Consider the following 12,788-nt stretch of genomic DNA (forward strand, 5'->3'; position numbering starts at 1 on the left):
CAGTTTTCTGAGCAGGTGGAGTCTGCTCTGACCTTTCTTGTAAAGTGCATTGGTGAGTACTGTACAGCAGGCTATGCGTTCAATAATTTGTCGCTTACAAGTCCATACTTTACTCTCTGGACAGAGCTTGTGGTAAATGTATTGTCTACCAACCTTAAAACTGAAATTGTTTCTTTTCCACATGTTATCACATAAAAAAGAAGAAAAGGTTTCTCAAAATACGACAGGAAAGAATGTCAGACTGCTCCTCACAAATACCTCACTTCCAATAAGAAAAACAAATTCAAAGCTAGAATCAAAATTTTCCTGAAACCAAAGCTGACATACATTTGAATTTTATGTGATGGTGTAGGTATTTCACCTTTATTGATACGGACATACTGCGTTTTTCAAGTTTGTGTGTGTAGTCTTTATATTTTAGCTTTATTGTAATTTTTGTTACCTTCTTCTGGGTGTCCTGCTTCGGCAATGTCTGTTTTTTTTTTTTTTTTTTTAAAAACAAAACAGTTTTTAATAGTAATATATACTATCTAAGTAATAAAAAAACAGAAGCAGAGCTCTTGCACATTTTTATTCTGTACCATGCTGTATTTGTTCACCAATTTGCTCTCAGAATTGTGTTGCTTTTATTGGGGAAAGGGGAATGAACAACATTATAACATTCAGGCAATAAGTTACACAAACAAAATAATTGTCCTGCACTGATCAGCGAAACATAAACTTTAAAAACTACTGGAAGTGAAAGTGTCAGAAAAAGAAAAATGCATAATTTAAGCACATACAGAAACTGTCCAAAAATATATATTAGGTAAACATATCACATGATCACATAGGTATACTTTAAATACAGACAGTAAAATGGTAGAAAAAACATATTGTAGCAATATTATTTTTTTAAATAAGTAACTATTTAAAACATAAAAGTACTTATTACATTGATATTTTCCAGAATACTGAGTATTATAGATGCTGTTGTTATTAGTTGATTATTTAAATATGTAATATTTACTTTAAAAACACAAATTTCGAATACATTATAGATTAACTGCAACATCCTCCCATCATTTAAAAAGAATTCTTATAATAAATATGTTATACACATTGAAACAGTTGCCTCAGAGCAAAATAACGCGAGAGGAAAAAAATCCCGTCGGCTAGTCTTCCGAGTGCGCATGTGCGTTGCCCCACACGTGCGGTGAACGTTTGGACCTGCTGCATGAAGCACATCTGAGACTCGCCAGCGCTAAAATTGAAAAGTAATTGTTAAAGAAAATAGAAGGCGTGTTGTTGCCCTTTTAAACTCGGGTGAAAGAAGATAATCCTCCGTGAAGCATTTCGCCGAGAGGGCCGGAATACCAGAAAAAACTATTCACAATGGTGAGTGTTGTGTTCTGAATGAGCGGGCAAGCTAGCAGACAAGCTAACTGCTAGCAACCATGACAGACTAAACTGCAGCTCTGCACTGTACTTAAACTCTAAATTACATCCTTGCGTTTATTTATTTTATACACTGCTTTCCTGTGACTAATGTGGAGTTACTTCGTTTTGTGTGTTATTGATCAGACTGAAGCCCAGGTGAACCCAAAGGCCTACCCGCTGGCCGACGCCACGCTGACCAAAACCATCCTGGACCTGGTGCAACAAGCGTCCAACTACAAACAGCTGAGAAAGGGGGCAAATGAAGGTAAGGAAACAGAAAATTCAATCACTCCAGCTTAGTCAAAGCGATCACATTGATCGCTGTTCACCTCTCTGAAATGTGCTGTGACTCTGGAGGTCTATGAAACGTGGTGTCTCTTCAGATCGACAGAGCTACTAACAGCTGGGTTTTCTGAAAAGCCTCTCATAAATGTGCACTTGAAGATCCTAACGGAGAAAAGAAAAATATCTGAGGAAAGGTCTCTAACAAATCCCCTTAAATCCTTTGAACCATAACTTAGCTAATTACTTATGAATATCAGTGCTGTTACTAATGATTATTTTCAATTTCTGCTCTTTTCTTGATTAAACAATCAGTTATTTGGTCTAAAAATGTCAGAAAATGGTTCAAAGTGTCAAATGTTGATTTATACAGTGCAAGTTGAGGTCCTTGAATGAATTGTTTTGCCCACAAGCCAAAGACACTAAGGTTACTGTCATAGTGGAGGAAAGAAATCAGAAAATTGACCAATTTTTTACTGGAGTCAGAGAAGTTCGAGGTTTTTCGACCTAATTATACTCAAACTGATTAATCAATAATCAAAATAGGTGTTCGTTAATTTAATAAATGACAAATAATCAAAAAACATGTTGCAACTCTAATTATTACACCAGTGCATGGTCATCATACTTGCTGAAGTGCAATGTTCGGTGTTTAGCTTGTTTTAGTTCACCATCTGAAGCTGTTAATAGCAAATGTTTGGTATATTTACATGGCAATTCATTAATTAAAAATAGCAGACCAATTCTGCAGTTTTAAGTGTAACACAATAAATTTCAGGTTGATATTTATTGTGTAATAGAGCATTATTACATTAGATTCCATCAAACTGTTCTCTTTTCTAATGCAAAGATGAAATTTCAAAACTGCTTCCAACATGTATTTACTATATTTTTAATTAGCATAGGGTCAGGAAAAATGTGACTGTTCAGTAAAATAATGATTTAAAAAAATGCTTCCAATAAGAAAATAACAGGACCTTTCTGTAAAACAGTCTCTGACATTGAAACAAGTAGGTCATCCACATATTACACATACTGAAGTCTAGTTAGATAGAGGTTTCGTTTTTTTAACTGATGTGCAGAGCAATGTGTATCCTAAATTGGAGCCTTTGTGATTTGCTTGAACAAAATGGTATTTTTGTACTACTTCATCAGGTGTAGTAAAACAACCGACTTTTTCGAATTTTGTTGATGGCAAGAGGGGTGCTGTAGCTCAGAAATACTGATAGAAACAATCATTTTGAAGCTACTAAAAAGGGGAGTTTGAAATGATGTCTTCTAATCCAGAGAATGTTAGCTTACTGTGCTTGTGCTGCTCTCCTTTCTCCCAGCCACTAAAACCCTGAACAGAGGCATCGCTGAGTTCATCGTGATGGCCGCTGATGCCGAACCACTGGAGATCATCCTCCACCTGCCACTGCTCTGCGAGGACAAGAACGTCCCGTACGTGTTCGTCCGCTCCAAGCAGGCCTTGGGTCGGGCCTGTGGGGTGTCGCGCCCCGTCATCGCTACCTCAGTCACCATAAAGGAGGGGTCTCAGCTCAAACCGCAGATTCAGTCTGTCCAGATGGCTATTGAGAGACTGCTGGTGTGATCTGTGTTGCACTGTTGAAGAAAGGGGAGTTGAATAAAATGTTGTCTTACATTTGATATAAAGAGCATGTTATCCACGACAGAACAATATAGGTGTTTTAGTTTCCCTTTTCTTTGTTTCTTTTTTTTTTTTTTTTACTTTTTAAGACTGGTTCCACCGAAATGTAACAGATTGCAATTCCATCACCTGCTTCATAATAAAAGATTTTGTATTTAAACCTGGTGTTTTGATGTATATATATATTTTTTAATTTCTATAGTTTTCATTAAGTATATGTATTCAACCATAAACAGTATAATTATATAAATTAATATTTGCATTACATTTAAGGATTAGAATTTTAGCCTTAGACAGTGATTTCAGATGATAGTTTGCATTTCATCACTGCAACCAAATACAATCAGTTAGTTTTACTTGGAGATGTTGAAATAATGTGATTTTTCATATTGAAACTTTTACCAAATTATAACATGGTACAAATCACAAATGTCAACATGTTGATCATTAGCAACAGCCTCTGCCACTGAAGGATCCAGCGATTAGAAAGCCACAGATTTACCATAGACAAAGCAGACTGGCATGCAGCTGAAAAAATGATTGTAAAACTGTAAAACAGAATTTAAAATGGACTTTTTATTTGAAAATGTTGAGATTAATGTAAAATACTTTCAGTTACTGCTTACCAATTTCTCAACATTAACGCATCATTTAAAAAAATCTGAACAGTGAAAGAAGTGTGCAGATCCTTTGGTAAAAGCTCTGTAAACAGTGGTGGAAAGTAGCTGTAAAGGCTTAAGTTCTGTACATAAGTACAATTTTGAGTTGCTTGCTCTTAAGTATTCCCAATTTAGGCTGCTTTATACTTCGACTTTGCTACATTTCAGAGGAAAATATACTTTCTACTCTGCTTCTCTGACAGCTTTGGTTACTTTTCAGAACAATGGATAGTAAAGCAATCTTTGCACAATCCAACATTTTAATAAAGATCAAACTTTTTGTTAAAAAAACCCCAAAAAACAAAAACTAGTCGGTCATATTTCAGGTGTCTATGAGCTACACACTGCTCCTCTAAATAGAGTCACTATTAATCATCTAATGATGACATATATAATAACAGATCAGTCAGGAATACCTCTTCCAGTACTGTTTGCAACAAACACTCACCATCTTTAGTATCAAACAGAAATATCAACAGATTGTTTTCAATAATCGTTTGTATTTGCAAAGAAACAACAATGTATTAAATCCTGGGCGAGGATTGTTTCTATTTTATTCTGCCCTTCCTTTGCCAACACAATCTAATGCTGACTCTTGCCCCTCCTCTCACCGCCACACTGTTTACAAAGTTTCACTGCGGCTCTTGAACGCAGCTCAGACCCGCTGACTGTAGACTGAGACTCGGACTTTGTACCAAACTCACAGTTACTAATCTGAGCCCCAGCAGTAGAAGTCATGTCCGGGTCTCCTCCTGTTGTCATATGGGAGCATGAAGTGGAGCGCCTGCTGCAGTACAGAGAGCTGATCCCTCGTCTGGAGGAGGCTTTGGGCAAGTTCTCCAAACGGGACAGCGCTGAAGTGATCCAGCCTGTGCGCTCCACGGTGCCCCTGCAGAAACACGACGGGTAGGCTTCCTACACTGTGGTCGCACTCTGCCTCAGATTAACCTCATCAAACAGTTACAGATCGTTGCTGTTCACTAGTGCACAGTACTTAACAGAAGTCTTTGCGCCTGTTTTCAAGATTCCTTCAATGTCACATGATGCAAAATTGCATCACTTTCAGACAACTGCAACGCTTCTAACTTGGACAGCAGGTTTTGCTCTTAAAATTAAAAACTAACAGTTCAAATACACTCTTTTATAATTAAGACTCCGCATAGAAAGTCAATGCAATATTTTTTGCAAACATGCAAAGTTACTTATTACTGAGATTCAAATGTTTTATTTTAGTAATATAATACAGGCTTAATCCTCTTCAGTGTGGAGGATACCAAGTTTCTGGATAGATGTCATTCTTTAGAGAATATATTTTTCCAGCTGTTCTTTGCTGGAGGAGTTCTGTTGCTCTAACTCTTATTTTATTTTAAAAATGAATTGGATTCAACTTCAAGCCATTGTTTTTATTTTTTCCCTCATTAGAAATTCTTGATTGGTATGGCTATGTGCCTTAATCTGTAATCTTGCTGGAATATTCCTCCAAATACCGGGAGTCACCTCGTCACCCAGTACTTTAGCTTATCCACAAATATTTATAGTTTCATCTGTAAATGACAGTTCATCTCTCCATCACCTTTTACACTCATGCAGCTCCATATCGTCACGTTCCCTAATCCGTGCTTCACTGTCAGGACTATGCTTCCACTATGATAGTCCTGGCTATGCTCACAACAAACACGCTCCATGTGAGCCCACAAATGTTTAATCAAACCAAAGAATGTGCTTCCAATATTCATCTGACTTCTTTACCTGCATTTTAGCGAAGTTTACTGTTGCATTTTAGTGCCAAAGAGCAAGCGATGATTTTGTTCTTGGACGGCATCTATAGTGACTGATGTTATGTAGTGTCATTGCCACTGTCTGACCTGGTCACAGAAACCCCAATTTCCAGTGATAACCCCTGTGCCAAGTCTGAAGCAGCTTTCCATTTGTTTTTTTTAGTGCAAGATTGTGCCCATTATCTCACATTAGAGGATGACCACCATGACTCTGATTAGTGGTACCGCGGCTCATTCTATGCCTCTCGTTTTCTGAGTTTTGACTGATTTTTGGTTAGTTACTTACCTCCATGTATCATTTTCTATCTTTGTTAAGTCCCATAATTAGATTTTTAGTTCCTCTGGCAGCTCCTTTACATGTGGAGCCATGATGTAGACATGCACATAATTATTAAACTAAGTAAGTTCTGGTGTTTAAAGGTCATTTTAGAACAATGTTCATGTAATTAGGCTAATTGGAAATCAGTGAACTCAGTTTTGTGTCAGTGATCACAGATGTATTTACTTTTGTTGCACTGAGTTTCTACTTTTGGGCCTGTTTTTTTTTCCAATAAAGTCTTTCTAAGGTATTTATTTTTGGACGATCAAAACAGGAAATACTCTACTTGTCAACTACAGCATTTTGAAATCATTTGACATGAACTTCTGTTTCACGGTGTAGGTTTCTTGGTCTGATGCCTACATACATGGAGAATGATGGAGTTCTGTCCACGAAGCTTGTGTGTTTCTACAACAGGGAGGCTGGTTCCTCTTTACCAGGTGTTCAAGCCACAGTGGTGCTATTGGATCCAGAGTACGGGAATGTCAAGGCTGTGAGTTAAAGTGTTTAATGTAATGTTAAAAAACAGTAAAGGTTGGCTTCATAAGCTCACGACGTGTTTCCAACCTGCAGGTCATAGATGGAGAAGTCATCACAGCTATGAGGACCGCTGCAGTCTCTGCCATCTCTGCTAAGGCATTTTCTTGTTTTTTTTTTAAAACATCTATTCACACTGCCTGTTCTCTAATCTTGCAGTGTTCTAAGTTTTAAGTCTTGGGTGTGTCCTGGTGTGTCGTGCAGCTGCTGATGCATCCTGAAGCGGAGGTTCTGGCCATCCTGGGAACCGGCAAACAGGCCCTGAGTCATTATAATGTCTTCACTGAAATATTTCCATTCAAAGAGGTACAGTGACAACTGGTGTGAATAGTAAGTATGATTGTATCTAGTTGGATGATCTCATGTGTTTAATGACTTACTCATGTATATTTGGTAAAGTGAAACAAGTAACTGCAACCCCTGAAGCTACTAGACATTAAAATGTGCCACTTTCTCCACTGACTCTATGAGATTTTCATCTACATTTTGCTGATGTTTAGCCGAATAAATTCTTCATTCTGTCTGTACAAAGCAAAACCTTTCTGCCCCCACATTTAACAGCATGATTTTCATCAAATGCTGCTCCATTTTTCTCTTGACAGACCTTTCATGATTGTTGTGAAAGAGTTAGAATATTGCTTCATCTGTCCACAGCACTTGTTCCTAAATTAATATCATCCAATGACAAACTGTATACACACAAGCCTCATTGACTTTTTTCTATCTCATATTTGTCAATTAAGTTTAAATGAGGATGAATGGATAATTTAAAGGCAAGCAAAGTTTATTTTGATGGCATATTTTATTTTAAAAAAAAGTAATTTAAAGTGATTGAAATGCAGAAAAATGTTTAAAAATGTAGAAAAACGGCAGCAAAAGAACCCATTCAAACTTAAAATGATAAAATATGAGATTTTAAGATAATTTGTGAAATAAATTAAAGTGCAGACATGTTGAAACCTGAATGTAGAACGTGTAAAATGAGCACATAAATTAAAAATGGTGGGAAAAAAGAACAGTGTACAGGTTAGTTTAAAAAATGGAACAGAAAATTATGATGCAATGTGATGGACAAAGCCTGCTTTTATCATCTTACGTCTGGATGCTGTGAATCAGACAGATTCTAACCCTCCACCCGTTGTAACATCATGATCACACCTCTGTCCTAAACCCTGATGCTCTCACTGATTACCGTTGTGTTCTTTGATACCGTTTGGTTGTTCATAAACTTTCCCTGGACTCTGACCTCAGGTTCGAGTGTGGGGTCGCACTAGGGAGGGAGCAGAGAGGTTTGTCCGCTCAGTTGGAGGTGCTGCGAGGGCATGTGGCTCAGCGGAGGAGGCGGTGAGGGGAGCTGACGTCATAGTAACGGTAACCGGGAGCACCAAGCCAGTGCTGTTTGGTCAGTGGGTCAAACCAGGAGCCCATGTGGCAGGTGAGGAGAAATATTTTGCACACACAAGCAAAAGTAAAGAAGAAATGTGTAGAACAAGTCAAAAGATTTTTAAGTCCTGTTTCTTTGTTTTTTGTTCAAGATAAAATTAGAATAAGGGTAATTTTGCCTCAATTTACCGAATGCCCCACATGTAAATATCGACAGACCTTACCCCTCTTTTAGAAATTTAACTTAAAAACTAATGTTACTTATGACCACAGACTATAGACATTTTACTTAATAACACACATATGCAAAGAAAAAAATCTGACACATATGAGATGGTCAGGTGTGATAATGTGGCGAATTGAGGCTGAAGGAGCCATAATGTTATAGAATGACGATACAGATTCTCAGTCATCCCATCAATTCCCGCTGCTCCCTACATGTTTAGGTCACACGATTCGGTATCCGTACATAACGTACACATGCATAACACATGCCTGTGCTCAGTGCAAAGTCATTTTGTTTGTGGGTACATCTATATTAAATGGCCAGATTCTATGTTGCCCTGATTTCTGATCATCAATAACTAATAAACTAATAAACTAATGCATTTCTGACAATGTCATATGGGGGAATGAACAGCACTGGCATGGGTGGAGTGCTTTTATAGTTAGTATTATTTTATTATTATGGAATAAAACAATATTTATTATTATATATTATAATTTATCTATAATATATTGCCTGTGTTTCTGTGTGGAGCAGCGGTGGGAGCCTGCAGACCAGACTGGAGGGAGATGGACGACGTGCTGATGAAGGAGGCTGTGGTTTATGCTGACAGCAGGGAGGGAGCCATTGCTGAGTCTGGAGACGTCGTCCTCTCAGGGGTCAGTCTGTCACTGTGATTTCCTACTTGCTAACTCCTCGGTATGTAGACAAAATCTATGTGCTTCTGTTTGTTTCCAGGCTGAAGTGTTTGCAGAGCTTGGAGATGTTATTAACGGGACCAAACCTGCCCTCAGAGAGAAGACAACTGTGTTTAAATCTCTTGGTGAGCTGATGAAGACTGAGCCCACATCATTTATTATTCCACTTCATTACGGTAAGAGTTTTTCATGCTGACTTGTTTTGTTTTTTTTTACAACAGGAATGGGAGTTGAAGATGCAGTTTCTGCTAAGTTGGTATTTGACCAATGGAAAGCCACAGCCAGACGTCTATGAAAAGGAATCCTGACCTGTTTGATCTGTGGTGATCAAGATTACGGCAATATATACATGGACCAGAAATTATATGTTTCAGTCCAAACAAAGCTGATTGTCCTGCCAAAAACACCATATGTATACCAAGTCTGCAACACAGACATGCATGTAATTCTAAAATAGTTAACTGATTACTCATATACTCAATAAACAGAACATTACAAACATTCAGGTCAGTGATTTGCTTGAGCATTTCATCAAGAAACTTACAGAGCTGACAGAATCTACAACAGGGGTCACCAACCTTTTTGAACCTGAGAGCAACTTCAAGGGTACTGAGTAGTACGAAGGACACCTTGTTTGATACAAACTTCCTCAATAGCAAACTTGCGCCATCATCTTTAAACAATAATAATAATAATGAAAATAATATGTAAAAAGACTGTCTGATCACATTTATGTTAATTATTCCTTACAATAATTATTAATGATTTCCACAACAATGATGGTAGGAAACACACACACATATGGAAATCTGTTCCAATATTTAAAAGTCAGAGGTATCCCATCTCTGAAACTTTGGTAAATATCTTTCTTGGCAGTTTTGTATGAATCAGTATATTTGCAGCATTTTGTTCAAAATCACACCAGTTACATTTCTGTGCAAATTATCACTTCTAACATTTTTAGGAAATCATTAACTGTCATCAAATCATGCTTCATTTATGCAAACCACTACCTTTGTAACATGTTTGAACAATTCATGAACTCTGTCCCATGTTTGTACAAATTATCAGTTATGTAAGAAAAAAAAAATCAACTCTTTCACATTTTGAAATGAATCCTATCACATTAGTACTAATCACCAGCATTTTTCACCAGCATTGCAACTTTTTTAACAGATCATAACAACAAATCATTACATGATTTCAACTAATTATTTTTCACATTTTTGTGTAATGGCACGGTGTTTTGAATGACAACATGTTACCTCTTTCTTTGTCTGTAAATGTGTGTTAGTGGGAAGCCTGGCATTGCAGAGCTTATCATGTCTTACCTTTACCTTGCAGCTCACAGTTCAGATGGTTCAGTTTCCCAGTGATGTCCGTTAAAAATGCAAGGGCAAGAATCCACTCAGTGTCCTCAAGCAGCAAGGTGTCTTCCCCTTTGGATTGCATCTACTCTTTGATTTCGGCCAACAGTGACAAAAAACGCTGCAAAACTGTTCCCCTGCTGATCCATGAGGTTTCTGTGTGTAGTAACAGGTCACCATGTTCAGCTGACAGCTCCTCCAGCAGCATCTTCAATGTCCTGGTTGTTTGGCTCTGGAGCCATTTATGATCTTCACGACACGAGTCATCACATGATCAAATCCGGCCACTTTTGTACATACATATGTCCTGCTGGTGAATGATGCAGTGGTAATGTAGGAATATTGGGAAGTCTGGATCACCTCTGCATCGTACAATGAAGCCTGCATGGCGACCCGTCATGGAGGAGCCCCGTCCATCTTCAATGAATCAAGCTTTCCTAACCGTACATTTTTCTCCACGAAGAAACGTTTCGCCACTAAGTCCCAGGCTTTTCCTGTCCGTAGTACGCATACAGTCTATGTGCTACCAGGTGGCTAGTTAGCATGGAAGCTTTGTGGCAGCTAAAGTAGCATCTCTCCACATTGTGCCGCTGTGCGGACGCAATAGTCGCCCCGCAAATAGGACACATACGTTTATCTTTCACTGTCGTGAAAAAGAACTCTTCCTCCCAGTCGTCGTCAAAATAGTGTTTTCTCTTTCACTTCTCTGTCATGTTTTGGGGGTAAAAAAAACACATCTAGCTGCCCAAAGTGTCTGCGTCCGGACGCTTCAGCAGAGTGACGTGGTGGTTTGACATGCGCAGTGAACTTTGACTCGGACACGGTCAGAGTTCATTTACACCGAAGACCTTTTTGTTTTTTTAAAAAAAATCATCATAAATATTGTAATTTGAAATCTGCATTAATGTAAGTATTTTTGATTTAAAAAGAACAGCAACTATAATTTTTTATAAGGAATTTCATTGTGACTAGTTGCAGGCAACTCACATGGTCTCTGCAGGCAACCAGGCGCCAGCGGGCACCGTGTTGACTACCCCGGATCTACAATCACACTAGCAGCTACTTGGTCACAGCAAATTTACTCTAAGCAAATTCTAACATGTTTGAATGAGTAACGTTTGTGATATACCAGTACTGTAATATTTAAACAAGAAAAGCATTCAGAGAGCGGAGTACTCCGCCAAGGCTGCTCAGTCCTATCATTTCTGACGGCTGAAATCTTGAAAAAATTTGTGCCACAAATTCAGATATATTTTATTAATGCACAGAGAAAGATAAATATATTCTACCAAAGCAGATTACAGCAGATGTATATGAAAGGGAACCCCAGGGAAGCAAAAGCGCTTATAATTAGGGGACCCAGGGATCACGGCACCATAGAAAGTGGCCATTTAATATAGATGTATCCACAAACAAAATGACCTTGCTCTGAGCACAGGCGTGTGTCATGCATGTGTACATCATGTACGGATACCAAACCGCGTGAACTAAATATGTAGGGGGCGGCCGGAATTGATGGGACTCGGAAACACCCCTACAATTTAATCAATTGTTCCTTGTATCATTTCCAAAGGATAAGTCCTGATAAGTGGTGGATTTGTAGTCGGACCACAATCATGTGATCAGCTGATAAACAGCCTATTTCTGTTCACTTGTTGTTTTCAATAAACTACTTTTTCAAAGTGCTTTTTGTCCCACTCCCCCTTCTTGCTTTTGCATATTGTAGCTCTACTTAAAACCTCATTAAGATCCAAATGTGCAAAAGGTAAATTCTATTTTTCAGCTGGTCTTAAGCTTTTGATCAGGTCTGTATATGATAAACTGAATGATAAAGTGCCTAATGGGAACTGTATTTTGACTTCTGTAAATATACAATATCTCTCCTTTTACAAATCTCTGTAAAAATTACAGAACCCAACTTCAGAAATATATTTACAATGTTCACTTAATAAAAAGGAAATATTTGTGGAGTTATGAAGAATTTACGAATTTATGTCAACATTATCGTAATCCTTTTTTCATGTTAAAAATATTTCAATTTCTCTAAAAGAATGGAGATTTTATGTTTATTCAGTTACAGGTTTTTAATGGTATTTTAAAGTACACATGTAAATTCAAACTATTTTGTCACATTGTTATTTCCATGTATTTCAAAAATATTAAATCTGTAAAATGAAATAAACATTTCAGAAATTTCCAGATTTTCTTTTTTACAGTGCAGCATGCCAACGTGCTCACCGTCATCAACACTGAGGTTTAGTTGGTCATGATGTTCATCATGTTAGGGTCATGTGTTACTATGGTAATATTCCCTAAATATCACAGACCAGTACAGCTAAAGCTGGTGGGAATGTTTGTAGTATTTGGTGAATTTAACAATGACACTACAAGAAGTCATGAACTGAACAATGCATTAATACTAAAGGCTAAAAATGTAATGTACTTGCTGGTTTCAGCATCTAAAATATA

The 12,788-nt window shown here is 37.6% G+C and overlaps 2 protein-coding genes across 3 annotated transcripts; both read left to right on the top strand.

Moving 5' to 3' along the window:
• Positions 1-1,172: 1,172 nt before the first annotated feature.
• On the top strand, positions 1,173-3,336 carry snu13b (SNU13 homolog, small nuclear ribonucleoprotein b (U4/U6.U5)). The gene is made up of 3 exons (XM_023280446.3): positions 1,173-1,377; positions 1,564-1,684; positions 3,033-3,336. Exons 1-3 carry the CDS (start codon positions 1,375-1,377, stop codon positions 3,293-3,295), a joined length of 387 nt encoding a protein of 128 aa, XP_023136214.1. The 5' UTR covers positions 1,173-1,374; the 3' UTR covers positions 3,296-3,336.
• A 1,337-nt stretch (positions 3,337-4,673) lies between these two features.
• crym (crystallin, mu) lies at positions 4,674-12,004 on the top strand. Of its 2 annotated transcripts, none has more exons than XM_055004715.1 (8): positions 4,674-4,917; positions 6,451-6,601; positions 6,682-6,744; positions 6,850-6,951; positions 7,897-8,080; positions 8,792-8,913; positions 8,993-9,128; positions 10,297-12,004. In XM_055004715.1, exons 1-8 carry the CDS (start codon positions 4,748-4,750, stop codon positions 10,326-10,328), a joined length of 960 nt encoding a protein of 319 aa, XP_054860690.1. In that variant the 5' UTR covers positions 4,674-4,747; the 3' UTR covers positions 10,329-12,004. The 2 variants fall into 2 exon arrangements, with proteins under 2 accessions (XP_054860690.1, XP_023136219.2); XM_023280451.3 differs by having other exon boundaries at positions 4,678-4,917; positions 8,993-9,077; positions 9,174-12,004.
• The last annotated feature ends 784 nt before the right edge of the window (positions 12,005-12,788 follow it).

The sequence above is a fragment of the Amphiprion ocellaris genome, chromosome 18, assembly GCF_022539595.1.
Source record: "Amphiprion ocellaris isolate individual 3 ecotype Okinawa chromosome 18, ASM2253959v1, whole genome shotgun sequence".
In the NCBI taxonomy this organism is placed as follows: Eukaryota; Metazoa; Chordata; class Actinopteri; family Pomacentridae; genus Amphiprion; species Amphiprion ocellaris.